At 34.4% G+C, this 27,431-nt stretch overlaps 1 protein-coding gene across 9 annotated transcripts; it reads right to left on the reverse strand.

Moving 5' to 3' along the window:
- Positions 1-664: 664 nt before the first annotated feature.
- Positions 665-26,063, reverse strand: ZNF711 (zinc finger protein 711). 9 transcript variants are annotated; one of them, XM_081808576.1, is made up of 12 exons: positions 25,893-26,063; positions 24,037-24,164; positions 22,864-23,120; positions 22,387-22,491; positions 15,325-15,882; positions 9,695-9,850; positions 8,648-8,785; positions 6,439-6,576; positions 5,670-5,747; positions 5,525-5,572; positions 3,857-4,000; positions 665-3,361 (listed from the first exon to the last, which is right to left on the reverse strand). In XM_081808576.1, exons 4-12 carry the CDS (start codon positions 22,463-22,465, stop codon positions 2,184-2,186), a joined length of 2,517 nt encoding a protein of 838 aa, XP_081664702.1. In that variant the 5' UTR covers positions 22,466-22,491; positions 22,864-23,120; positions 24,037-24,164; positions 25,893-26,063; the 3' UTR covers positions 665-2,183. The 9 variants fall into 9 exon arrangements, with proteins under 9 accessions (XP_081664702.1, XP_030891431.1, XP_081664704.1 ...); XM_031035571.2 differs by having other exon boundaries at positions 22,859-23,120; XM_081808578.1 differs by lacking the exon at positions 25,893-26,063 and adding an exon at positions 24,833-25,142.
- Between the last annotated feature and the right edge of the window lie 1,368 nt (positions 26,064-27,431).

Here is a 27,431-nt window from a genome sequence, read left to right on the forward strand (position 1 = left end):
ACTAGAAATGCAGAATTGTAGGCCTCATCCCACACCTACTGAATCAGAAAATGTATTTTAACGAGATCACTAGGTGAACTCCATAGACATTAAAGCTTATAAAGCATTGGTCTAACATATAATGGCTAAAAGATTTCTTTTTTTTCTGTTAGTGATCATTTAGGAATAATTAACCCAATTGACAGTTTTAAGCAATAGGGCTATATATCTAGGTTCATGAATTCTATTGAATGTTGACTGATTTGAATATAGCAGTTTATTTCACACTCATTTGCAGAAATCTTTCCCAAATATTTGATTTAATGTTTTTCCTTTTGGATGTATATTGGTCTATTTGGAATATATGTAGATTCTTTTCTCAGGATTAGGTTACTTAAGCAGGAAAGGAATTTTTAGTTTTCTCTATAATACTAAATCCCAAGTCTTAAGATGAGCACCTTTATAGTATTTCATCATGGTTTTATCAGAAATATACATTTTTGAGGAATAATCATGCCATAGTCATCATAATTGTTTTAAGTTCCTAGCTCATGTTATTAATGCAGAAAATCTACAAGACATTAAATTGTGGACCAAATTACCTAAGAGCAATTTTAAGTAAAAAGTCTTTTAATAAAGAGTGAACATTACAACAAACTTAAAATAAATTCATAAAACCTTGAAATGCAATAAATGCTTTTTATTGTATGCTCATTTCAATGAGTAACATTTAGAAATAATAATCCCACATAACAATGACAATCTTATTTTACAGCGTGTACATCATTTACAGCCACATAACACACTATTTTAAATTTTCCAAATTTAATATTCTGAAGTTAAGAAAGATAAAAAATTTATTCTCAAGGAACAGATTCTTATCTGGTGCAAAAACAGAAAGGTGAACATTATTTCAAACACAAAGCCACAATATAGCATAAAGTAAAATTACATTTTAATTATGTTGAACAGCTGAGTGTAAACATGAAACAACTATAACTTAAAAGTACACATCATATGCATTACATTTATGAACAGGATTTTCATTAAATTTCCCTAAATCAGCTTTTTATATTAAGCGCCATTTTGATTTGCAGCATGCTAACACAAAGCGTTGTTAAAAGGATGCATATTTTAAATTTATACACTGTAAACTGAATATCCACCTCCAAACTCTTGGCAACACAGTGTTTTGTTAAATACTGCATATATGCTGCCTCACGTTGAAAATGCATGTTAATAATATGGTATATAGATTTTAAAAATCAAAATTTTCAATAATGGCATAAAATTGCACCTTTAAACATTAGAGCAAGTAAGATTAAAATAATCCTACTTGCTGAGACTGCCCTAAAAAGAAACTTCTAAACTTTTTTAAGAAAACTGCGTTCTCTCAATTTAATCTTTAGATCATTAAGAAATATAGTGCTAACTTTATTTGCAACATTACTGCTGCATCTGTTTTAGAAAGCCACATTTGACTTAAATATACTTTTGTCATATATGCCATACTGAAAAATCATCTTGAACATCAGAAAAAAGGGAACTTTAATCTTAGACTTCACTTTAGACTTCAGCAAAGAATGCTGTATTTTAAACATCCTATCCTGTGATAAAATCTTAGCAGCTCTGAAATTCTTTTTGAAAGTGTTGAATTAATATAAGCTGTTTTCCAGTGAAATTTCTTTTAACGAATACACAAAACTTTTGCCATTTCTGGAATTCCAATTTTCAGGTACCATGAAAAAGGCTCAATGACTAAGTGACTGATGGATGACTGCATTTTATTGCCCCACCTCATTTCGAAAATCACATAAAAGTGAGACTTGCTTGCCACAGCAAAGCATTGCTAAATTCAATTAAATATGAGCTTTTCAGAAACATTTATCTCCAGTATGATCAGCCAAATAAAGTCATTGTCTTTGCTTTACCCTTCTGTAGTTTAATTATACATATAATACTATTAAATAGACACTTAAGAGTTTTTCTGCAACCATCCTATGGTGCTTCTTAAATTCTTTAAGTAATTTTCAAAGGGCTATGAGATCCTTTGTCAATTCAAATATTTCAAGATCTCTAATACAAAGAATGTAAAGTTATGATTTACTATCAAGCTTTGGAACTAGATGAAACAGTTCATGAAATTTTCCTCCCATGTAGCATATCATATTTTCAAAATAGCTTCTTACTTTATGTTGATCTTATTACATAAGAGCCTCCTTGTGGTGCCTCATAATATGCTGATTTTTTTCTGATGGTCTTCGGAATCCCTTCTTGCAAAATTCACACCTGTGTGGGTAGTCTTTTGTATGTATTGATATCACATGTCGTTTAAAGCCAGATGCATCTGTAGTGCTGTATTCACAATACTCGCATTGGTAAATCTTCCTTCCAGTGTGGGTCTTCATATGTTTTTTGAGCTCATTTTGTTGTCTGAACCCTCTCTTGCACCTTTTACACTTCAGTGACTGATCCTTAGTATGAACTGAAAGGATATGACCACTAAGAATAAATGGATCTGATGTTTTAAAGTCACAGTGCCTACACTGATGAATCTTTCTACCCTTATGGATATCACTATGCTTTTTGAGCTCAGAAGGACGATGGAAACCTTTTTCACAGACCTCACATTTGTGAGGAAAATCCTTAGTATGGACAGATATGATGTGCCGCTTAAGGTCACTTGAGTTGGTGCTCTTATGGTCACAATGAGGACACTGGTGTGTCTTATGTCCTTGAAACAAATCCAGATGGCGTTGAAGCTCCCTCTCATCACCAAATGCTTGAGGACAATGCTCACATTTATATGGTAAATTGTTACCATGCTTAGACTTAATGTGAGTTTTCAGATTTGACTGATCTGCACACCTGAAGACACAATACTGACACTGATATGGCTTCTCACCAGTATGGGTTCTCATATGTTTCTTGAGTTCAGAAGGATGTCGAAAGCCCTTCCCACACTCAACACAAACATGAGGAAAATTCTTGCTGTGAACAGCCAGTAAATGTCTGTTTAACAGTCCTTGTTCTGCAGTTTCATAGTCACAGTATTTGCACTTGTGCATTTTCGGCTCCTTGTCTCTTAATATAAGTTTATTTGAACTCAGTGGACTAGCCTCTCTGTATCTTCGTGTGTATTCTGTAAATTCATGGGTTTTGTCAACTTTGTTTATAAGCTTATGGCTTTCCAAGTGGTTATGGAAACTCACTTTCTTGTTAGTTGTAAAGTCACAATCTGTACACTGGTATTTTTTTCTCATCAAATGATCAGGATGATTCTTCATGTGTCTTTTCAAGAATCCCCTGGATTTAAACTTTTTTGTGCAAATATGGCAAGGGTATACTGTCAGGGGCTGTCCATCAGGGCCTATTATAACAGCTAGATAAAAAAAAAAAGGAAGTTGTGACATTTGGCCAGATGTTTTAAAGGGTTTTACAACAAAGGTGCCAAAATTAGCTGGTATTCACATGTGAGAACTATACTAGTAGAATAAAATCCTGTAGGATAAAATGCACATTAAAAGCAACTTATGAGAAAATAGCTCACTAAAAAGTAATAAGCATCTCTGTACTATAGACTACTCACCTGCCAAAATTTTATATACATTTTGTAAACTAGAAACAGGCATCCTTCATTGTGAAACCAACCTGAAAATTCTCTTTGAAAACATCATTTGGGTAAAGAGCAAACAAGCATAGTTTTATTAAGTACCAGTCAAATACTTTTTAAAAAATCCAACTATTTAAATCAAACACAGGTATATGGAAGTGGGACTGCACTGTAACAACTGACTATTTCCTTTGCTTACAAAAAAAAATGACTTCCACATTTCAAATCATGGTAATATTCATGAACAAAGTATTAGTATTTTACCTGTTTGCCACTGCCTGGTTTCCCCCCTTCTCCTCTTCTTGGCTTTTTGTTTAAGTACTTTATTTGTATTAATGCTATCACAAATTTGAAGGTACTGTGCCGCTGTACTACTTCTGCTTTCTAATGTTGAGTCCAAGGTATTTCCTGGAAAAAAAATTGATACGCTATTAAATTACATAATATTTATATTTTTTGGTTTTGGTTAGATGAATTACTAGATATGACATGATATTAAGTTGCCATTGTGGTGCTAAATTTCACTAAGTATAGCCATATTCTCTCTTTTATACCCTTATACACACACACACACACACACGTAACTGTAAACACTTTAAATAGGGTATCATGTGAAATTAATTTTAAAATATCTCAATTTATTCATCCTAAAGCAATAAACTAATAAGGTGAACGTAACATGAGAGACTTTTATGGCCCAAACAAAATATTGGCATCAGATCAATTTCTCACCAATGAAGGCTGATGAAGTTAAAGAGACTTATTAGCAAAGAAATATACATGTGTCAGTGAACCAATATGGTCATGGTGACAATGTGTAATATATAACAAACAATATATCTCTTATATATATGCTTTAGAATAATTTAATTAATATAAAAAGTATTAAGACTGATTTTAAAGACTAAAATAGACGTGGTGGGCAATTTACCACACTTTCAGTGGCATCAGTGTAAACAGAATAAAGTACTTAATAAAATCTCAGTTCTCACAAATCTGTTTTGTCATGCAATTTAGTTTAAAAATGTAGACCTATGGGGCACTGGGTGGCTCAGTCCTTTAAGCATCTGACTCTTGACTTCAGCTCAGGTCAGGATCTCAGGGTTGTGAGATAGAGCCCCCCCTGCTGAGCCCCACGCCAAGCCCCGCATTAGGCTTCGTACTCAGCACAGTCTGCTTGTCCCTCTCCCTCTGTTCCTCCCCCTGCTCTCTCTTTCAAATAAATAAATAAATAAATAAATAATAAATAAATATCTAAAAAAAATGTAGACCTGCAAAGCCATTTAGCTTATATGCTGTGATGTATTGCCTCTCATCAATTCCTCTGACATCTACATTTAAATTTAGAGTCAAGTATCTCCTAAAGGTAGAAACAGAAGAGTCAGACATTTTATCATGAGAAAAAGTCTCTTTGCTTAAGAAAATAAAAAGAACTATCAACCATGGAATAACACTGTATGGAGTATGTATTATAACTAAAAAGAAAAATGAAGCTGACACATGGGTTTTATTTAACAGTTATATACATCTACTGGTTGCCACAGAAATTAAGAAAACAGTTCTGCCCCAAGGAAGATATTAACAAGTGGTTGATATCATGGATAATTTTGACTTTTTTGTCAAAATAATTTCTATTTTATTATTTTCTCCATAGCAACCTTTTACGATTCATATTGTAAGTTGCCCAACATTTTTATCTTGAGATAAATCTAAAATGAAGTGCACTCACAAAATAACACACATTATGTCTGTATAGAAATTAATCAATTCCCAAAAAAGGCAAACTCCTATGTAACTAACTAGATAAGATATGAACAGGCAAGTCAGAATCTAGCATATGTGTCTGTATACACAAACCAGTAACTGCTTATTTTCCAAGCAGTATATAAAACTGGCTATTTAACTTACATCTCACATATAATGCTCTCTCACCTGATGCTTGACAATCTTCATACCTCCGGGAAACTCTTCTTTCATCTCCTAAAAAGAAAAGAAAAGAAAAAAAAACTAATTAAAAACTTATATGCTGAGTATAATGATTACTAGTGGATCACATCTTAATCTACAAAAATCTTACTTTGACCACTGTTCCTTGGATTAAAAATTTTTTTTGTTGAGTTCTTCCACTCCCATAGATTAGATATAATTTCACGCACTGAAAATAAGGGCTACTGTTAGCATCCTTGGAACTGTTAACATCCAGAACGATCTTACATTTTAAGTAAAAATTGATTAGATATTTCTGCAGAATACACTCAAAATTGAAGATGCTCAATAAACAACTGTTGAATGAATGAACCTTTGGAAAAACCAAGATAAGATAATGCATTTGAACACCAAAATTTTTCAAAGTAAAGAGTATACCTGGACCATCTTGTAAATTAAGTAAGAATGAGGTAAAACAGAAAGAAAAAAAAAACTTGATAAATTTACCTTCATTAGATACTTTGTAGAAGAGCATATCTGGATTTCTGTTTCTTTTCAAACCCCCAAAATCTTATTTGTGCTGTTAATACATGGAATAAGTTTTTGAAAAAAGGGAAGGATCAATTTTCAAAGGATATTCCTATTTTAGAAAAATGAAACTTTTTATGGTACTCACTTATACAGGTAGGATTTTAAATAAATCCTACTGAAAAACAACAATGCATTAAGCAAGGCTTATTTTAAATAACATAAGATATATGGTAGGAAAATCATGTAAGTACCTAGAGATTAATCAGTCCACAGCAAAACATCTTATAATATTAGTCAACTCATGGGGGCATTAGCACAGCATATTTAATGACCTAAAGGCTGATCAAATAGATATGTACTTATCAGGTGAAAAAATGCCAGTGTCCTACCATATGCCGCAGCCCAGACAACAGGGACAATTGTTTTATTAACATCAGAGTCCTCAAGCTGAGTCTCAGGGAGAGAAGTTCCTTCCTCTTCCCCTACAATGACTTCCATGTAAACTTCATCTGCTATTTCAGCGCAACCTAAATTTTAGAAATAATTGCTTGTTTATAACCCCAAATATTTAATAAATGGGTAAAAATTCCAAACAATTTAAATCTTTCAACTGTCAAGATTTCAATTTGGTTAATTTAAAAATGACATTAGGCACTTTGGAGACTAGTGCCACTAGGAGACAATCATTTATCAAAACTTTTATTCTCCTCTTAGAACCTATCCTATGAAAATGACTTTTAGATTATATAAAACATGTGCGCTTGAAATATACTGACTGATTTTACAGTCCATTGGGCATAACAAATTTGTAAAAATGGTTGCAGTTCATAATTCTGCCTGTTTGTTCTTTGGAACTCAGAAAGCATTTCCCCTAGAATCAATACTAGAAAGTGGTCCTTGCTACCCCACATACTGTAACTTAAATGCAGTACTATACATGCAAAGGAAAGTAGTAAAAAATACTAGTAATTGAAAAAAAATATTAAATGAAAATAATTAAGATCACATACATATGTAATATATATATATACACACACATATATATACACATAATACATATGTAAGCTGGTGCTCATGAATATGTGGACACCCTATAAGAGGCAGGATTTTCAGAGACCCTACTGAGAAAAAAAGCACCTTGAGACTCATTTTTTAAAAATATAGTATTGGTATAAAAAATTTAAACCTAGAGGGTCATTTAGTGTATTTTATGTGATATAACCCGTTTAGATTTAGGCTGTTAAGTAAAAACTTAGCTTGAATTTATGCTTTTCCCTTGATTCACATACTGGGATCTTCTATTCACTATGGAAGAAATGTGAAAAAAATGTAGGAAAAAGGTATCCCTCTTCTCCCAAGTTTACCTTCTTTCAACTGATGAGAAAGAGACACTGGTCTAAGTTTTCCACATCCCCAAGGAATTCTAGCATCAGCTAACCTAAGCTTCAGTCTCCCACCTTCTATTGTGCCCCTTTACTGACCAATGAGTAAAAAACAATAATAAAGAATTTAGAGGCCAAATAGAAATTATTTTCCTCTTCAATCAAATCCTCTAGACTTACTTGTTTTTATATTTTCAACTATGGTGTATTATTCATGTTTGGGATTGGAATTCAGCTTCCCATGGCTTCTAGGGAAGGAAATCTGAGGAGTGGAGATCAGAGTACAGTATAGGTAAAGCTGAGTATCATCCAGGTAATGCACTGAAGTGGAGGCTCTTGCCCTTCAAGGGCAAAACAAGCTTTTATCTCAGTGTGTCAGGAAGACAGAAGAAGCCTTAGGGAAGGACTGCATTCTTACACTGAGGTGAGAAGAAAGTAGACACAGAGTAACATGTCTTTGTAAGGAAATGGGCAGCATGGCAAGAAAGGAAATCTGAGAAGTTATTTTCACCCTATGGTACTCAGCCCCAAGAAATCCTAAGCAGCAACTACTTGGAGACCATTAAAGGCATAATAAGTAAAGATTCTGGCAGCTTAACTTATTTGGAAGCATACTTACTTATCTAATCCTTCAGTGACAGAAGGAGAACAACCAGTTAGCCCTTCCACTGCTAAATCCAGAGAGAGGCCAACAGTGTTCACTGCCATGTGGAAAGAACACTGGCAGTAGTGTTAGACAGATGTGAGTTGAAATCCTACATTCCTCACTTAATATTGAAATGATCTTGGGCAATTGTTTAATATCCCTGAGCATTTTTTTCCTTCCATAAAACAAAGATAATACCACCTACCTCAGAGAAGAGTTGTATTAAATAATATATATGCAACATATCCAATAACACACAAAATAGATGTCCAATAATTCCATATATATTTGTGGGCTGTAATGAAGTCAGGAACCATATGTTGTTTATCTCTATATCCCTAGTATCTGAGACACAGTATTTCATGTTTGCTGATTTGAACAATACATGTATGCGTGAATGGTCTAAAGGACCCTTTTCTTTTAAATTAATTACAGCAAAGGTCAGACTTATTTTATTGAACTCTGTTCCTATATAGTGCTTATATCTCTCAGATTGCTTAATTTTTTTAAAAAAAGAATTCAGGATGGCTACTGACAAGTCACTACAGTGCCACTGTACTGATATCTTACTAATATCATCTTCTTCTTGAGAAGAATCTTTAACTGCCATGTAAACCATCTTCTCCCGCTGCATTCGGCTCTGGTCAAGCACTCCAGCTACAGAATGTCCATTGGTGTACTCACTCTCTGTGACAATTTCTGTTCCACCTTAAAAATTAAATCACATATCAAAATCGAGAAGTATCATGGAATAATTCCCTAAATTAATAAGAAGGATATATAACAAATATTTTCCTGGGGTGCCTGGGTGGCTCAGTCGGTTAAGTATCTGCCTTCAGCTCAGCTCGTGATCCTGAAGTCTTGGGATCGAGCCCCACAGCAGGCTCCCTGCTCAGTGGGGAATCTACTTCTCTCTCTGCCCCTCGCCCCACTCATGCTCTCTCTCTTACTCTCTCTGTCTCTCTCTCAAATAAATAAATAAAATCTTTAAAAAAATTTTTTAAAAGAAATATTTTCCTTTAGAAAAATATTCCCCAAAATATTCCAATATAAATTTCTAAGTGTCAAGAGAATTTTCTTATAAATTACACTCTAAATTTTCAGTAACCACTGAGAAATAACAACAAATGTTAACATTTACATTACACACATGCCAAGCACTGTTTAAGTCTCTAACATGTATTTTGCCCATTTAATCCTCACAATAGCCCTACGAGGTAGTTACTGTCATTATGGCCATTTCATGGATGAGGAAACTGAGACAGAAGGAGGTTAAATAACTCACCAATAGCCACTCAGCTAAATGGCAGAACTAGGATTAAAATTCAAGCAGCCTGCCTCTAACCTGAGCTTACTCAATATAACTTCCTACTCTAAATCAAATCCTCTCCACTCATTTGTTTTTATAGTTCCAACTGTAATATTCTACTTATATTGAAAGAATCCAAGAACGACATATTCTGCATTCCTGCTTTTTATTCATTTATATATTTTTAATATTCCATCCCCAAAGAAACCTATAAAAAATCTGCACTTTAAAGACAATTTTAGAATAGTTTCCAGAAAATATAAGAATTAGTTTTAATTCCTATTTTAGCAATAAATTAAGATTTGTACCTATTTCAACATCATCTTCAGCCTCAGCTTTAAATATATACACTTTTATTACTTCTGAACCAAATGCGTCTTCTTTAACATCTTCCTGGGAACCATCACTGCCAATTTTTAATGGTGTGCTCCCCATATGCTCTAATTTTTCCCCAACATCATCCACTGTAAAATATAAAGAGAAAATTATTTTAATCAAAAAGTACTATTGACATTTAGTGGATGTTAAGCATAAGTGCAACATGAATGTGTTAATCACCTATCTGCTATATTCACTTAATGACTTATTATGCAACTATTGAAAGTGATATGATTCATGAAAAAAATATACAAGATCAGATATATTACATGATCATAACTATATAAAAACTTATTTGGAGATTTTAATTTATATATGAGATACTTAATAACCATAGGGCTTTAATTAAAACAGTGTGAGAAATGATTAAATCATCTTCCATTACATTCAACATTTTAAGTTAAATCCTAACACCAAAATTAACAGAAAAAATCAGAACATACATAGTACTCATAAAATAAGCTCAAATAAACAACAATTCTCAAATGAAATAGCAGTATTTCTAAAACAAATTAGCATATGAAATTTAGAATTAAAAAATAGGAAACAGAAAACAGCTAAATTATTTTATAAAAAGGGCTGTTCAGAAATTATAAAAATAAAATCTTAATACTTTTAATTTCTGTTGAGTTAATGGATGACAACTTCAAACCAGAAATTTCGTGTACTTCTATATTTACTAACATATGCTACACTCCAAAATCTTATAGAAAGGTAAAGCAACAATATTTGAGATTATTTACATTTTAAGTATAATTAAAATTGATTCTCTGCTCTATAGTCTTTAAGAATAACATTTATTTTCACATGAATACTGTGCACAAACTATGCAGTAAATATATATTAATAAACTTTGTTCTTTGACCATAAATATTAAATATATTCCCCCAAATATTATATGCCTTCCATTTTTTATTTCAATGTTTGTACCTATAAAACCTGAAATGTAATCTAAATCGAAAATCTGCTCCTTCTTATTATGTATATCATAGCATCATATATGAAACATAAAATCCTAAAGTCTCTGACTATATCTAAACAATTCCAGAACCTCTTAAAAAAGAACAAAGTGACATAAAAAAGTTATTAATTCAGTACTCTTAAAAAATGAATTTCAAGAAGATCTGAATGGGTCAAAGTCTAGATTTCCCTTACCTCAGTTTCAAATCTGCTACATACAAACTCAAAAATATTCTTTTGGCCTTTCAAAATGGTGAAAGACAGTAAGTTTCAGAAATTCTTTTTACAATGCAAAGCTACATTAACTTTGTGATAAAATAGAAATGATTCCATACTATTTAAGAGTTCAAATAACCTGTCTATGAACGGTCCTAAATGATCAAAATAAATAGAATAAATATTTCCATTCCATCATAGCTCCTAATTCTATTACTACGTTTTTTGGCAAAATTCTTTTGGACAATGGGACAGATTAAAATAAAAGAATAAAAGATGATGAAGTATCTGATATTGATTTAGTAGCTTCTTTTAAAATATGTTAAATTAAAACAATGACATTACAGAAAAAATTAAAAGAGGCAAGTTAAGCTTTCAGAAAATGCTTTCTCATTCTTGAAAATAAAGACATAGGATATACAAAAACCTCAAAAAGTGTCCAAAATATTAATTTCTTAAGTTGGAATAACTTACAGTAAATTAATAAAATACTGAAAATACACTCATTTGATAAATACTGCTTTATTATAATTGAATGGTTTAAAGTGATCATAGTTCCTTCTGCAACAAACTGAATTAAAACTATAATTCATGAAATTTAAGATAATGAAATGAAATATACATTTTTTGGTCACTTCTCAATAGTTTTGTACCATAGCTTTTACTTTAAGTACTGAAATAACTGTTGCTATTCCGATTCCATTTATACCATGCCTTAAGGTCCACAGTTTAATGTATCCATTATTTTCTACTTAAATTCTTCAGAATGAACAATTCTGAAATATATTGAGTAGCCAAACTTGGTCTGTATTTTAAGTTCATAAAAGATGATAAAGTTATTAAGGATGCTAGTGTGCAGTTTTAAAAGATAAACCATCAACTTAACCAAGATTTATTCTATATTCTTTGTAATAGAAAGTACAAAGTTAACAAAGACTTAATAGGCAATCAAGTGATTTTAGGAATGGATCCTCAAAGATCTTCTTAATGCAAATAATACTCAAAATACCCCATATTAAGACTTAGCCTTTTTGCTTGTTGTAAGGCTTGCAATATCCAAGTCCCACAGTGCTGTTTCTTAACCCACATGACATTCCAGACAGTAATAGCAGGTAATATTATACACATCACAGAATTCTACTGGTGCTAAATGTAACATAAAACAGTAAGATGCATTGTTGGCAAGTTTGCTAATGTTCAATATTCTTTTATATAGCTCAACAGCACAATTTGATTAAAAATTCAATATTCCTTTTAAAAGCTGAGTAGGCTTTTTATTGTACCCCTTTTATGTTACATCTACCAAAATTTTATGGTAGATATGTTATTATCAATATAGAGTATATTAATGTACCACAGAGATGGGGTCAGGCAATATGTAAAGGATTTATATTTCACAGCACTGAAACAAGTTAGTAACATTTAGATTACAAAAGTGTTCTACTCCCAGATGTATACCCAAGAGATCTAAAAACATATGTCTGCACAAAATCTTGTACATGAATCTTCACAGCATTATTCATAATAGCCAAAAAGTAGAAACAACACAAATGTCCATCAGCTGATGAATGGATAAATAAAATGTATATCCTTATAATGAAATATTAGTAATGAAAAGGAATGAAGTACTGACACATGACACATGCTACAATATGGATGATCCTTGAAGGCATTAGGCTAAGTGAAAGAAGCCAGACACAAAGGGCCACAAATTACATGATTCCATTTATATGAAATGTTGAGAATAGGCAAATCTATAGAGACAGAAACTGGATTAGTGGTTGCCAGGGGAGGGGGAGTGGATGGGGGGGTGACTGCTAAAGGGCATGGGGTTTCTTTTTGGAGTGAAGAAAAAATTAAAATTGATTGTGATGATGGTTATACAATGCTATGAATATACTAAAAACCACTGCATGGCTTAAATGGTGAATTTTCTGGCATGTGAATCATATCTCAATAAAGCCATTATATTAAAAAAATACAAAGGTGTTAACTTTTCTTTTTTGACCCTTGAAATTGGTGAGGTTTGATGAGATCTCCCATAATGACCCTACCAAGACATTTTGCTTTATACAAGATTATGTTCCCAAAAGAAATATAAACTAATTTTATAGGTAAAAAACAATTTGAATGCATTATATTGGTTCATTATTTAATGGAACTTCCCTCTTCCAGTGCAGCTTTTATAAAGGAAATCATCACCCATAAATGTCTTATGGATGTTAGGTATTTTTAAAGAAGAGCACACCTAGGATAATTTTAGAAAGATACAGTTACTCTATATTAATTTCCAAGTTACTTAAGCACAAGTGGGAAAACCTAACCATCTGCTAAGAATTTGTGACATTTGGCCTGAAAAGGGAAAAAACCTCAAATGCACCTCAAATATGACAGAAGACAAATTCCCTACCTCTAAAACTCAGCTACTGATAAGATTTCCTTATAGGAATATTTAGGGACTCAGGAACAAGACAAAGGTCTGTTTTAAGTCCTCAACTGTATCTCTTAGATATTTTGAAAATCTCTATCTTGGAAAAGAAACAGAAAAGAGGACTTTTTAAATTAACATTGAGGCCTTTAAGGCAATTTATTCTCTTAACTCCTGTAAGATTCAATGGCCAGGAGAAACCAAGAAAAAGAAATGAAGATTATGAAGGAAAAAAGGGAAAAACTAAATCAAAAGAGAATTAAATAAGTGAAAATGGTAAAGAGTAACTGATTGCAATTTGAGTATAATAACCATTAGAAAAATGGTCAAGGATCTGGGTGGTGGGAAAATGGGTGACATAAAAAAATATTTAATTTTTGTATATTCCATTTTCTACAATAAAAAACTGCTTAAGTTTTAAATGGATTTTTTTAAAAAAATTGTTTCTTTACTAATGATTAAGGAGTTAATTAATTCCCAGTCTAAATTTCCCCTACAATGATCCCACAGCAGTCCCAGCATTATTCGAGCAATACAATTTGCTTTATAATCTTCAGTTTACTCTTATTAGAGTAGGAGAGAAGTCCTTTGCATTTGACGTATATGGCAATATAAAGATAAATACTGTAAATTAAAATATTCTAGAAACTCTTAAAAAAATCTTTTGCAGAATCGAATCATAGAAGATATGTTAAAGTTTGACAATTCACAAAACATATAATGTCTAAATTTTAAACTACTCTACTATCAAAGAGTTTGATCTGACAAGTACTTTTTTAAAGGCATAATATTATTTTGATACAGAAAGGCTGCCAACTTTTGTCACACCATTTTATATGATCATAACCATAGTTTTTTTTTTTAACGTCAGGTTAAGATGTAAATATGGAATTGCTTTAGTAATGGACATCAATTTAAAAAGACAGTATTTTAGTGGCTTAACTCATTCCCTTAAAAACAATGTAAATATTCACTTTCAAAAGTGGTTATAGAGGGAAAAAGTTAACATGCTAGACTTCAGAATCATATTTACAAATTAAATAAATCCAATTGGTTTTTAGTTTTAAATTCACTGATACACATATAACACACAATCACTTTATACACACATACACATAACTCTACCTATTGATGTACTTCCCAATTAATCCTTTTTTATTTTAAAAAGAATGAAAATCCACCATGAAAAAGTGAAGTTTTTATCTAATCTTTATTACTTCCAGCATGATCCCTTCAAATTTTATAAAAAATAGACCCACTTCTTCCTCAAGCTCCTTCAATAACCCATCATGAGATTTTTATTATTGTTGCTATTCAGGCAAACCCACCACTTAAAATGAGAACAAGATATTTCTATCTTCCTCCTTCAGATAGAATGTCTTATAGACATCATAAAGCAATCTGAAATAAACACAGTAAAGTATTTTTTGCTTGGAATATACACATGCATATTTAGACAAACAAAATAAACACAGGGAGAATTGCAGAACACAATCTGAGTTTAAGATTTCCTTTTCAAATATCTAATAAAAAATTAATTACACATTTCTTAATATATTATGCTTAAATTCCTAAGGAAAACTGAACTGACAACTCCAGTACCTGCTACAATAAAAAGAAAGCAGTGGCTGCATAAAATAAACTTCCCACTTTGAAATATATATATTTACCATTAAAAATTTTATCAGTTAATATTCTTATTGAACCTTCTTTTCTGCTCTAAGATATTAATTACATTATTTTGCTTAATTTGGGGTATGAATTTTCATTGAGTAAATTAAAAATATGAGCAAGTTCGCAAAAGCATCTCAACAACACAGCTTTGAAAAAAATTATTTTTCAAAAAGATTATCCCCATGATTTTTATTGAATGGATAGATTACCCCATCCCAGAAAACCTTTTCAGGTTATATATAAATCAATCTCCCAAGTAATTTTGTCTTTTGTTTCACTTACAAGATATCATTAAGTAGTCTTCAGAAGTGCTCTTGACATCATCATCATCATCATCATCATCATCATCATCTTCGGTTTTAATAGTAACTGAGGAACCAGGAACACCACCAGCTGCTTGAATCACAGTTTCTGTATCTGAATTAGTTACAAGAACCTCCTCTGATACCATTGTGGGAGAGTCAACTCCTGAAACACAATCTTGGACCACATGTTCTAAGTGTCCATCAGGACCAGTAACAAGATCAGCCACAAAAACCTGCTCAGGTACTCTAACAGTTTCTGTAATTAGCTCAGAAGTCAAGATATGATCACTATCATCTTCCTCTAAATCTTCTTCAATAGCAACATCAGCTTCAAGTACAGCTTCAGGAACAATTACACCTTCTGTTACTACATCAGTCTCTGTGATGATATCAGGCCCATGGACAACTTCAGCTGCAAGGCCATGATCAAGGGTTATCCCATCATCTGTGACAACATCAGAAACTAATACAGCCTCAGGAACTGAAACAACAATATGGTCTCCATCGATATGTGCAGTACCAGCCATTCCAGCCACTATAATACAAACAATTATCCAAAAAAAGTAAAGTTATTTTATTAATTAAAAGTGCTATATTTAATGTATCAGATAACATAAAACATTTTAAAAATATGAAATAGTTCTGGCCAAACTATCATTTTTTAAAAACCACTGACAAATTAACTGCAATAAAAACCATCACCAGGGGCACCTGGCTGGCTCAGTCGGTAAAGCACATGACTCTTGATCCTGGGGTTGTGCGTTCAAGCCCCACGATGGGCATAGAGCTTACATAAAAGTGAAAAACAAACAAACAAAACAGCACCAACCAGGCACTGGGGTGGAGGTGGGTGAAAACAATGTTAGTAAAATCTAAATTAAGACCTTAAAAATAATGCACTTTATTTTCAAGTAAAACATAAAAGCCACAGTGAGATATCACTATATTAGAATAGCTAAAATAAAAAAAAAAAACAATACCACCACAGGTTGGTGAGGATACAAAGAAACTATCTGTCATACATTGCTGGCAGAAATGTAAAATAGTAGCAGCCACTCTGGAAAATGTATGGCAGTTTCTTACAAAACTAAACATGTATATACCATACAACCCAGCAATAACACTCTAGGGCATTTTTCCCAGAGATATTAAAACATGTGTTTACACAATAAACTGTAGATGAAAATTCGTAACAGGTCATAGTAGCTATTACACACAGTAGCAAAAAATTGAAAATAACCCAAATGTACTTCCAACAGATGAATGGTTGGTAAAACCAACTCTGGCCCATCTTTACCATGGAATACTACTCAGCAATAAAAAGAGGACAGACTATCGACACATTCAATACCTGAATGAATCTCCAGAAAATTAAGTTAAGAATCTCCATAACTAAAGGTTATGATACCACATAATGGATAAATGAAATCAATATAACATTTTCAAAATTATAGAGATAGGAAACAGGTTAGCAGTTGCCAAGGGTGGGGGTGTGTGTAAATATGTTAGCATAGCATATATCTGGTAATGGAATAGTTCTAGATCTTTATTGTGGTGGTGTCTACAAAAATCTATATACAGGATAAAACTGCACAGAACTATATACACTCACACAAATACATGTAAAAACAATGGTGACAACTTAAAGAGGTCTTTAGTCTAGTTAACAGTAATGCACCAATGTTAACTTCCTAGTTTTGATATTGTACTATAGTTATATAAGATGTCACCATTAGAAGAAGAGGAGTACAGGCTACATGGGACCCTATGTACTATTTTTTCTACTTCCTGTGAGTCTTGTATTTCAAAAAATTAAAATTAAAATAAAAAGGACAAACATAAATGGGTACTAATATGTTTAACTGAGTTAGTAAAATATGACAAGCTGGATATATTATAAAATATGCATTATAAACATAAAAGTCCCTAAACATCTTTATAAGAATTACTATATTCAAAAGTGGAAGGCATCTTTTAACACGTGATTTTGGGGGGAAAATCCCAACTCATTCTAGACAAAGATTTGGTTTGATAAAATTCATATACAGGGACTCTAAATTGCACTAAATTCTAAGCTAGTAAATCTGCAGGAACAAAACTTTAAACAATGTTTTTCTTGAGTAGCATGGTAAACACCAACTCCTACCCCCTTTATAAATGTGAAAGTGTAAAATCCCTTCATGAGGAACTCTTAAATTTTGCCTCACCGAAGTGTACAGGAAACAAGTTAATAGAGTTTATGGACCAGGTTGTAACAAAATTATCTACATTAAATAATCTACTACAAAGCCTTCTCCACATAATGATCATTTTCTATAAAGTCATATCTGAAAGAGTGCCATTTGCCATTGGTTATTATTAACCAATTCATTATGGAAGTTAGTTAACAAGTTAGGATGGAGACCAGTGGACATTATTAATACTCTTACCCATCAAAAGATAAGATGAGAAGGGAAAGCTACCTTTCAGAATTATCTTCCTTTCAACCCCTCTGTATTGTTTTCAGTATTCTCAAACTCTTGCCTAAACCACCAAAGGACATAGACTCAATCTTGGAAATCTGGTAGACAAAGGGAGTATGTATAAAACAAGTACTTCCTATTCACTTGTTTCTCCACTGGCCATTTTGGAAATGGGTAGTTGGTGAAGGTTCAAGTTTATCATTCAGCCAGATTAGAAATGTGGTTTTTAGCAAGGAAAAATTAAAATGTCAAACCTATAAAATTCACAGTATTGGAATTCTATGTATATAAACAATAAAATTAGTATTTTATAAAATCCTTCCACAAGTCAAACTTAAAATATGGAAAATTCTGGAGGTTAGTGTGGTTCCAAAGAATAGACATTTAGGAATGATGGAAGGATAGAATAACGCTTAGTGCTGGCCTAGGTTCAGATTAACCTGGCTGGGAGGATTCTAGCGTCTACTCTAGTAGGAACTTACAGGTCAAAATAAATCAGATCTAAGCTAAAATAAATCCAAATATGCTTGTTTACACTGAACTACATAATAATATCAAGGATCCTAGACAAGGAATTGACAAGTTCCCCACAGCATGCTGGCAGATTACTCAGACCAAGATCCAAGATGTCTCCTATTAAATTTTGCTTTTTCCTGTTATCAACTCATCTGCTAGATCCCATTGAATTTCTAAACAAAGTTACTTATTTAACTACACACTAGCTATATTTATTTAGCAATGACTATGAACCGAGCAACCTACTAATATTTTTACATATATTATCTCATTTAAGCCTCAGAACAGCTGTATAATGTGTTATCTCCTTTTTAAATATGAAGGAACTATAAAAAATATGAAGGAACTATGGTTTAAAGAAGTTAAATAAGCTTGCCCAAGGTTCAAGCTGAGGGCTGAACTTATTAACTCTAGACTGGCTTATTTCTACGTGTTGAAAGGAGGAGAATAGAATTTACTTACCATAGAGACTATTTTTTTTTAAAGAAATTTATAGGGTTAACCTAGTGAGTCACTATTAAAGGAATAGTTTGAGAGAGAAGGAGTAAAAAAATCTGGGGCGCCTGGGTGGCTCAGTCAGTTAAGTGTCCGACTCTTGATTTTGGCTCAGGTCATGATCTCAGGGTTGTGAGACTGAGCCCCACGTTGTGCCCCACACTGGGCGTGGAACCTGCTTAAGATTCTCTCTCTCCTCCCTTTCCCCACTCCTACTTGTACACGCGTTCTCAATCTCTCTTTAAAAAAAAAGAGTAAAAAGATATATCACATAGTCACTCAATTAAATTTTAAAGCATTTAATAAACAGCATTAAATGGCATTAACAATTTATCTCACTAGGTAACAAATTATAAATGGTAAGAAATCATCATTTAAAAAGTGTGAAAGCAATTATATAACCAAATAACAGTAAGAAATAAGTCATCATTTCAAGCATTTCCCATTTTACTAAAGCTATTTCATTTAAATGTAAATACCTGGAATTTCACTGGAGGTATAGGATAAAATTTGGTATTTGTTGGTTCTATCTTGGGCCACTATCTAAGGCTGTTCTGCTATTTAAGTCACAAAGCAACATAGACTTTTTGCATAAATAAAATCTTAACTATTAAATTCAGTGGCACAGATTCCAAGGACAACCATTATACTGAGACAAAAGCAAAGTTATTACATAAATCATGTTGTAAATTTTTAAATCTCAGGGGCGTTTGGGTAGCTCAGTCGGTTAAGCATCTGCCTTCGGCTCAGGTCATGATCCCAGAGTCCTGGGATCCAGCCTGCCATGGGCTCCCTGCTAAGCAGGGAGCCTGCTTCTCCCTCTCCCTCTGCCCCTCCCCCGCTCATGCTCGCTCGCTCTCTCTCTCTCAAATAAATAAAATCTTTTTTTTTTTAAGATTTTATTTATTTATTTGAGAGAGAGAATGAGAGAGAGAGAGAGAGAGAGCACATGAGAGGAGGGAGGGTCAGAGGGAGAAGCAGACTCCCTGCTGATCAGGGAGCCCAATGTGGGACTCGATCCCGGGACTCCAGGATCATAACCTGAGCCGAAGGCAGTCGCTCAACCAACTGAGCCACCCAGGCACCCAAATAAATAAAATCTTTAAAAAATGTTTCTAAATCTCAAGTATCCTTCAAAAGAAACTGGTCTAATGAGTTTCTGAATTAAATTAATATTTCAAATTTTTAATATAGTAGCCATCCTATGCCCACCGAAAACATTATAGAATTTAGAGATCCTGTGATGCATAGTATACTTACTTGGCTAGCTCTACCTGTGTATGCCAAACTGTTTCACAAATATCATTATTTATGGGATTGCAAATCTAAGTTTTGATGTTGGCAGAAATTTAAAGAGAAACTGATAGAGGCTACAATATTGATGAAACTTGAAAACTATGCTAAGTGAAAGAAACCAGACACAAAAGGCCACATATGGTATGGTTTTACCTATATGAAATATCTGGAATAGGTAAATCCATAGACAGAAATGTTAGTGGTTGCCTAGGTCTGGAGCAGGGTTGGGGGTGACTGCTAATGAGTATTAGGTTTTATTTTTCCAATGACGAAATGTTCTAAAATTAGGTCGCAGTGATATTTGCACAACTCTGTGAGTATACTAAAACCACTGAATTATATTCTTTAAAATGGGTGAATTGTACGATATATGAATTATTATCTCAATAAAAAAATAAGAAAAAAAGAATGTATATAATGTATTTCAATATGCATATTCTTCTTCCCTAGCAACTAAAAGGAAGTGAAGTATTAAATGTAATAAGGGATTGATTAAACCTTAAGACACTAAGGAGGAACAATGAAAAGGAAGGTAGGAGGAAGACCAAGTAAATATTCACCAGCACTAAATGGACATTTTTTTCAATCTTAGAAAGGAATCAGGCTTTACTTGCTAACAGGCAACTTCTTCAGGACTGAAGGGGATCTGGCACTTCACCAAATGCTACAGGGTAGGTTAAATTTTGTATCATATGGAGAAAATGTTGTATTTCTTCCATTTCTAAGGTATTTTTATTTTTTAAATTTTATTTTAAAGATTTTATTTATTTATTTGAGAGAGAGCACAAGCAGGGGGAGGGGCAGAGGGAGAGGGAGAAGCAGGCTCCCTGCTAAGCAGGGAATCTGATGCAGGGCTCAATCCCATGAGCCCGGGATCATGACCTGAGCCGAAGGCAAACACTTAAGCAACTGAGCCACCCAGGCACCCTCTAAGATATTTTTAAAAGGCAAAAAATTAAAGGTGACATTTCAACCAAAACTTATTTACTATACTGAAGTTCAAGAGTTCCAGTATTTTAAAAACTATTTCTAGCATTCACAAAATTCTTTGTGAAATCTTTACTCTTCAGTTCTTTGTCCTACTTCTAGAATTTATTCCTGTACTTTTTTCACCCAGAATCACTTCTAAGTCATCCATAATCAACACAATTGACTTCTGACTCATTTAGCAGAATGAATCAATGATTGCTTTCTATTTCATCAATTCACTACATAGTCATCTCGATCTTCACCACATTCAGTCTTGATCTATGCACCATATCTTTATTCACCAGACAGAAGTGTCAGGAAATCATAGAACTGGAGAGGACCTTAAATGTTATCTAGGCCAATCCCTTCACAAAAGTGAATTAAGTACTTTGCCCAAGTTTACACAGATAGTTAGTAGGACTGCCAAGACTAGAATCCAGTTCTTCTGATTCTCAATACTGCAGGCTTTACAAGGAACAAAATAACATATTCACATTAATGTGAAAACAGTGATAGCATTTTCTTAATTGAGAAAAGTATTACTAGTTGTAATCCCCCACCCCAATACCATCTTTGATAATTCCTTAATATTTTGTTTTGTTTACTTTTTATCCCAATTTACTATTTGTCTTTTCTACTCTCACTCCACTTTTCTTCAATTCTTACCACCCTATCCCTGCCTCTTATACTTCAGATACCTCAATCTCTTCTATAATTCAGACTGACCCTGCCCAAATTCAGTTTCTTTGTTGACTGTGATAAGAGTCATAACATTTCATCAAAATAACTACTGTTAAGAGGCTACTGAAAAACCTGGCCATAAAAGGAGGGAATCTTTTTTTTTGTAAAAAAAGAAAAATATAATGTTATTAGAAACAACTTTCTGAAGATATTGCATCAGAATATAATTAATCTAACTTCTTTGTAATGACTGAAGTAGTTCCTTTTCCAGTTTTATCAACAATACAATTTAAAATGAATTTTAGAAAGCCAATTTAATATTTCCTACATTCAAGAACTGATTTGGTTATTTATCTAAGCTGAGTTTTTTCATTTTCAATGCCACATCACCACTATATTCCAAAGTTTCCTTACTTCAACCTTCCCACAAAATTTTAAGAATGATTTTAAGTAGACTACTGGCACATAGCTACTTTAAGAAAATGAGCCCTACAAATGAATTTTCCTAGCAAAAAAAACAACTTTTCATAAATTCTCCCCTTCTTCAATATAGTTTTGATATATAGTATGCTATGATTTTAAAAAAGAAAGAAAAAAATACAACAAAGAAAATGCTTTACCAAAATCCTGCATAATCATGGTATGGGCCATTCTACAGTCTGATGTGTGCAATCCAAGACTTCCACCACCTGAATCCATATTTAGCAAAGTTCATTCACAAATCTCTGTAAAAGAAATGGTTTTAAAAATAGTTTAAATACATTTAGGCCAAAGTGAGTTGTTCTGAGAAAAAAAAAAATGCAATGGAAAATATGCCTCAGAACCAGGTGTGCAAATCTTATTACAAAGGAAAATAAAAACCTTGATTAGATACTTAATGTGACAAGCATAAGTAAAAGAAGGGCTAAGTGAAAGGACATAAATCAAAGATAACGGAGAATAAGACACAGTAAGGGTGACAAGCCAGAGGGGAAGTGATAAAAGCAAGCAAAAGAACAAAACTGTAGCACTGACGTTCCAGGTAAAATGTAGATTATAAAAGAAGAAAAAGAAGAACAAGATGACAACAGACAATAGTTGGGATATTTATACATTACTAGAGGACTCAGGTGTCTAGTATTAGTGAATTTCATCCAGTGGCTTTCATCCATTTCTTCCAGACCCAGCTCAGCCCTGCAGCGGAGCTCTGCAGATAAACTTGTGTTTCACCTCTGGCTCCCGGGGTTCTACATATAATGTAAAATGTTCTATCCCAGTTTCCCTGGAGTTCTTTGAGCCAGTAAGGACTTCTGGCCTCACTCTACTACATTCTCTTGTCTCATAGTTTTGAGGACTCATGAAACATGACTGCTTCCTAAATATGGTAGAGATAAGATCAATCACATACAAACATTTAGCAAAATTGTTCCTTTCAGAATATCGTTTACTTATAATTGTACAACTGATTTTTTTTCTTTAATGATTAATAAAGTCACTCTAGCTTCAAGCTAGTTTTGAAAGCAAGGATTCTATTTCATTTCAAGTGATGTATCCTATATTTAAGATCATCAGACAGTATGGAACCTGAAGTCGAATGCTGTCACTACACATATTTCTTACAATTACATATGTGTATTTCCCCTTCAAACATAAAATTCTAAGTATATCAACCAAAAAAAATCTGTCAATTTTATAAAACAGCGGTCTCAGTTTTATTTAGGAGTGTTTAATAAATTGGGCTATATTGCACAAAAGATGAGGTTATATCATTAAACTTTTAGAAAGCTGCCATGTAAAGCAACTTAATGTATCCTTAAGTAAGATCACTAAGATTTTTTTTCCTTGCCTTAAAGTTCTATAGGTGTACAGGAGGCAGGAGAGTATAACATTTGAATCCTGTATATAAAAATCCTTACAGCAGTAGGTGTCATTTCTGTGTATCAAACGATTCAACAAAATTATATATTAACAAAATTACAAATTTTTAGAAATTTTTGGCTGTATTTTGTCTTTTTTTTTTTCAAATACCACATTGTTTCTTGCCTCCAAAATGAAGCCATCAGAGGCCACGAGAGTTCATGATAAACTACCCGTATGTTCACAGAGATAAATCAAAATGCCATTAAGGACTTATTTTTAACATTTAAAACAGTGTAATATTTCAACTTTAATTAGAATAATTGCTTTCCTTATCACATAACTAATAGAACAATTACAAATGCCTTGAAATGTTTTAAACACTTAATTCTGTTTAATTATTAAATAAGATAAAACATTAGTTTGTTAATCACCTTAATATGACTGTCTTGAAGAAATTGTAGATTTTCTTACATATTGTAAAGTAAAATCTGCAGCAATTTGTTTTCGTTATTTTTCCTTCTGACCTATGTTATTTTCTTTGGAAAAACGTTCTCTTTACCTATTGTAAAAATACATTCAAAATTAAACATTTTAAAACATTTTAAACCAAATCTCTTACACAACTTAAGAATTTTCTTTACACTTTGACGTGCAGGGTGAGATTGAGAAGGGCTCAAATGCTCAAATCTGCTCATCTAAAAAGCATCCGAAGGGATTCCAAAAGAAACAACTACCTACTACAATATAAGCAACACTATTACACTTAGAATTCGACCACTTCATTAAACCAAATGTTCTCTAAAGCACATTTAAAAATCACTAGCAACACCTTATTTTGGAAAGTGAAAGAGAACCAACCAAGGGCAAGCTTTATCCTTGCCAAATCGATAGAGAAAAATCTGCACTAGCACTCAATTAGGTGTAAAAATCTTAACACATAGTGCAACTACTATAGGAAGTATCACACTGTATGAATACCCAATAAATAAATTGGAGCACCTTTTCCCATATAGGAAGTTTAAATAAGATCAATAATAAATGAGGTATGAGAACAGCAGTGTGTTAAGTATTCAATAGCCAATAGATAGCTGGGCTCCTCAGTATTCTCAAGAGTATATCTCACATCCTTATTGAATGGCGGTAACCACTAAGTACGCTGCAAGTAAACATCTTTCAATGTACGGGGAGCAGAAATCACAAAACAAATAACAACAAAAAACATTTTACTCTCGTCCGTCTCCTCCGAACAGCTCATTCAGGACCTAGCTTCTTGATCTTGATGATGTAAACAGGGTGAGAGGTTGAAGAGAAATCTTAAGGCAGCAGAGCAAGAGAATGCGAAAGTAGTATTTGCAGAAATAGGAGACAAAGGAGCTCTGGCAAGTAGCAGTATTGCAGCTTTGGACGCAACCCGCTTCCCGCATAAGTCTCCCTTTTCCACGACCATGCCAAGTTTCGATCATTTCGAGCAGAACGCACACACGTGCCCTCTTATATATTACCCATATGACTGGATCTTAAACCTAACAAGAGAACCTTCTCCGTGGAAAGGCAGAAAGCGAAGAGACAAGAATACCCTTTCCCCTCCTCCCTCCTCTCACTTGGTGCAGCGGTCGCCACCGCTGCTACCCACGCCGTGCTGCCCAACCCCTCATCCTCCTCCCGCTCTCTCTGCCCCGCTACATGGGAGACGCTGGGAACCAAAATGGTGGTGTTTTAGTGGAGGCGACAACTGCCGCACACACCCGCCCCCCAGGCTCTGACTGCTCCCTACCCCCCTAAAATGCTCGATTCGGCGCCACCTCCTTGCAAACGCCACCAACCCTCACGCATTCCAAGCCTACCAGAAGCAGCAGGCGGGGTGGGGGACGGAGAAGTGGGAGGGGGGCGCAAATGAAAAGAATATTGGGGGGTGTCGCCGAGAGAAAATGCCAGGGGGACGCCGCATTCTTCAATTCACCGTTTTGTTTTCCGCCATTTTCCCGTCACCCTAAACCACCGACGGTCACAACGACGGGTCTTGCCCCTAGGGGTTCTGGCCTGGAGGAAGGAGAGGCTGCCTGAGGGGGAAAAGCCTCCACTTCCCTCAATTCCTCCAGTCACCAGCGGCGGCTGAGGACAAAAACTGCCAGACCGAGGGGGAGGCAAAGCTTAGGGACTAGACGCCACTTCCATTGTTCCCTTCGCCCTACACTACAGGCTGGGTGGGAGCCTCTCCTCCTCTCACACAAGCGACACAGCGCAGCGGACCCGAATCCCTCCACTTTCTCTTCAGGAGTCTCCTTACCTGCTGCCACTGCTGCCTCCGCCGCCGCCAGTTGGATTCTGACCGCGCTCCAGATTTCTGCGGGGGTCGGCAGCTGTGGATCTGTAAGGTCCTCACATTCGGGTTTCCGAGGTTCCGCAGCCCGAGCCAATCACAAGCTACTCTGCGTCTGGGAGGCGCGCCGCCTTGTCCTTCTTTATATCGCTGCCGACATGCTGAGGTTGCATTACGTCACGCTGCCCTTGCTGCAGGGTAGGGGGCCAACGGGAGAGCGCGCGCGCGCGCGCGCTCGGTAGATCAAGAAGCCCGCGCTGGGTTTGTGCTTGGAGACGCCGCGGACTTGCAGTGGGTGGTGGGTGGTGGGTTGCAGTGGGTGGTGGGTGGTGGGTGGTGGGTGACGGGGCAGGGTGCGGCGCGGGCGAGCCCAAGTAAAGAAGATTTGGATCTTGGGGCGCCCCTGAGGAGTTTCCGTGGGAAGATTTTGTTTTCCAGGTTTCCCAAGGGAGAGGAAGAGGGGGAGGGGGGAAAATCAATGACTGAATGGCAATTCACTGAACCTTTAATACATGTTGGAAGACATTTAAAAAAAAAAAAAAAATCGGCCCTACTCTCGAGGATTTGACCAATTAGGCCGTCCAGAGCGGTAAGAGGTATGTCTCCCCACCAAAAACCCTGTGTGTGTTTTGCAGTTTCCCTACCTCCGTCCTTTAAATTCCTTTTATATTTCATATTGGTAGACAATTCGATGAAGAAAGTAAAGAAGAAAGAAGAAAGGCACAGAACGGAAAGGTGGACAAGGAACCTAAAGGAAATGAACTCGAAATATCTCTTCAGTGTGTCACTTTCGGCTTGTGTCTGCACAAAATGGGAGAACAGTGAGAAATTCAGAGGTGATGGGTGGGGAAAAGAGAGATGAGATGCGAAAGGCTTTATAATCTGAAAATTTAGCTTTAGTACTTACTGAAAATAAGCATTTGGGTTGAATAGCAGTGTTAAAGCAGGGAAAGGACACGATCCTAAAAAAAAAAAAAAATGAAGGTGACTCATTACCTTTGCCTAAATGATTGGAATATTTTACAAATAAAACATGTTATTGTTCTCAATTAGCTAATTTCTCCAGTTCCTCGTAGCCTACTATAACACTAAAGGATTTGACAAAATTAGAGGAGACAATGATGTGAAAGCCCTAGCACAGTACCTGGCTTATATTAGACCAGGAGTCAGCGACTTTCTCTGTACAGGACCAGGTAGTAAATGTTTTAGGCTTTGAGGGCTATAGGTCTGATATAAATATTCAAGTCTGTAGTTGTAGCCCCAAAGCAGCCATAGACTGCTTGTATATGTAGTATGTACACAAATGAGCATGTCTGTGTTCCAGTAGAACTTTTATTTGTGGACACTGACATTTGAATTTTATATCATTTTAATGTGTCATGAAAAATTATTTTTCTTTGAATTATTTTCCACTATTAAAAATGTCAACACCATCCTTAGTCACAGGCCATTAAAAATATAGGCAGTGCTCCATATTTGGCCTGTGGGCCATAGTTTGCCAACCCC

Source organism: Leptonychotes weddellii, chromosome X (genome assembly GCF_054177405.1).
Source record: "Leptonychotes weddellii isolate Sample4059 chromosome X, ASM5417740v2, whole genome shotgun sequence".
In the NCBI taxonomy this organism is placed as follows: Eukaryota; Metazoa; Chordata; class Mammalia; order Carnivora; family Phocidae; genus Leptonychotes; species Leptonychotes weddellii.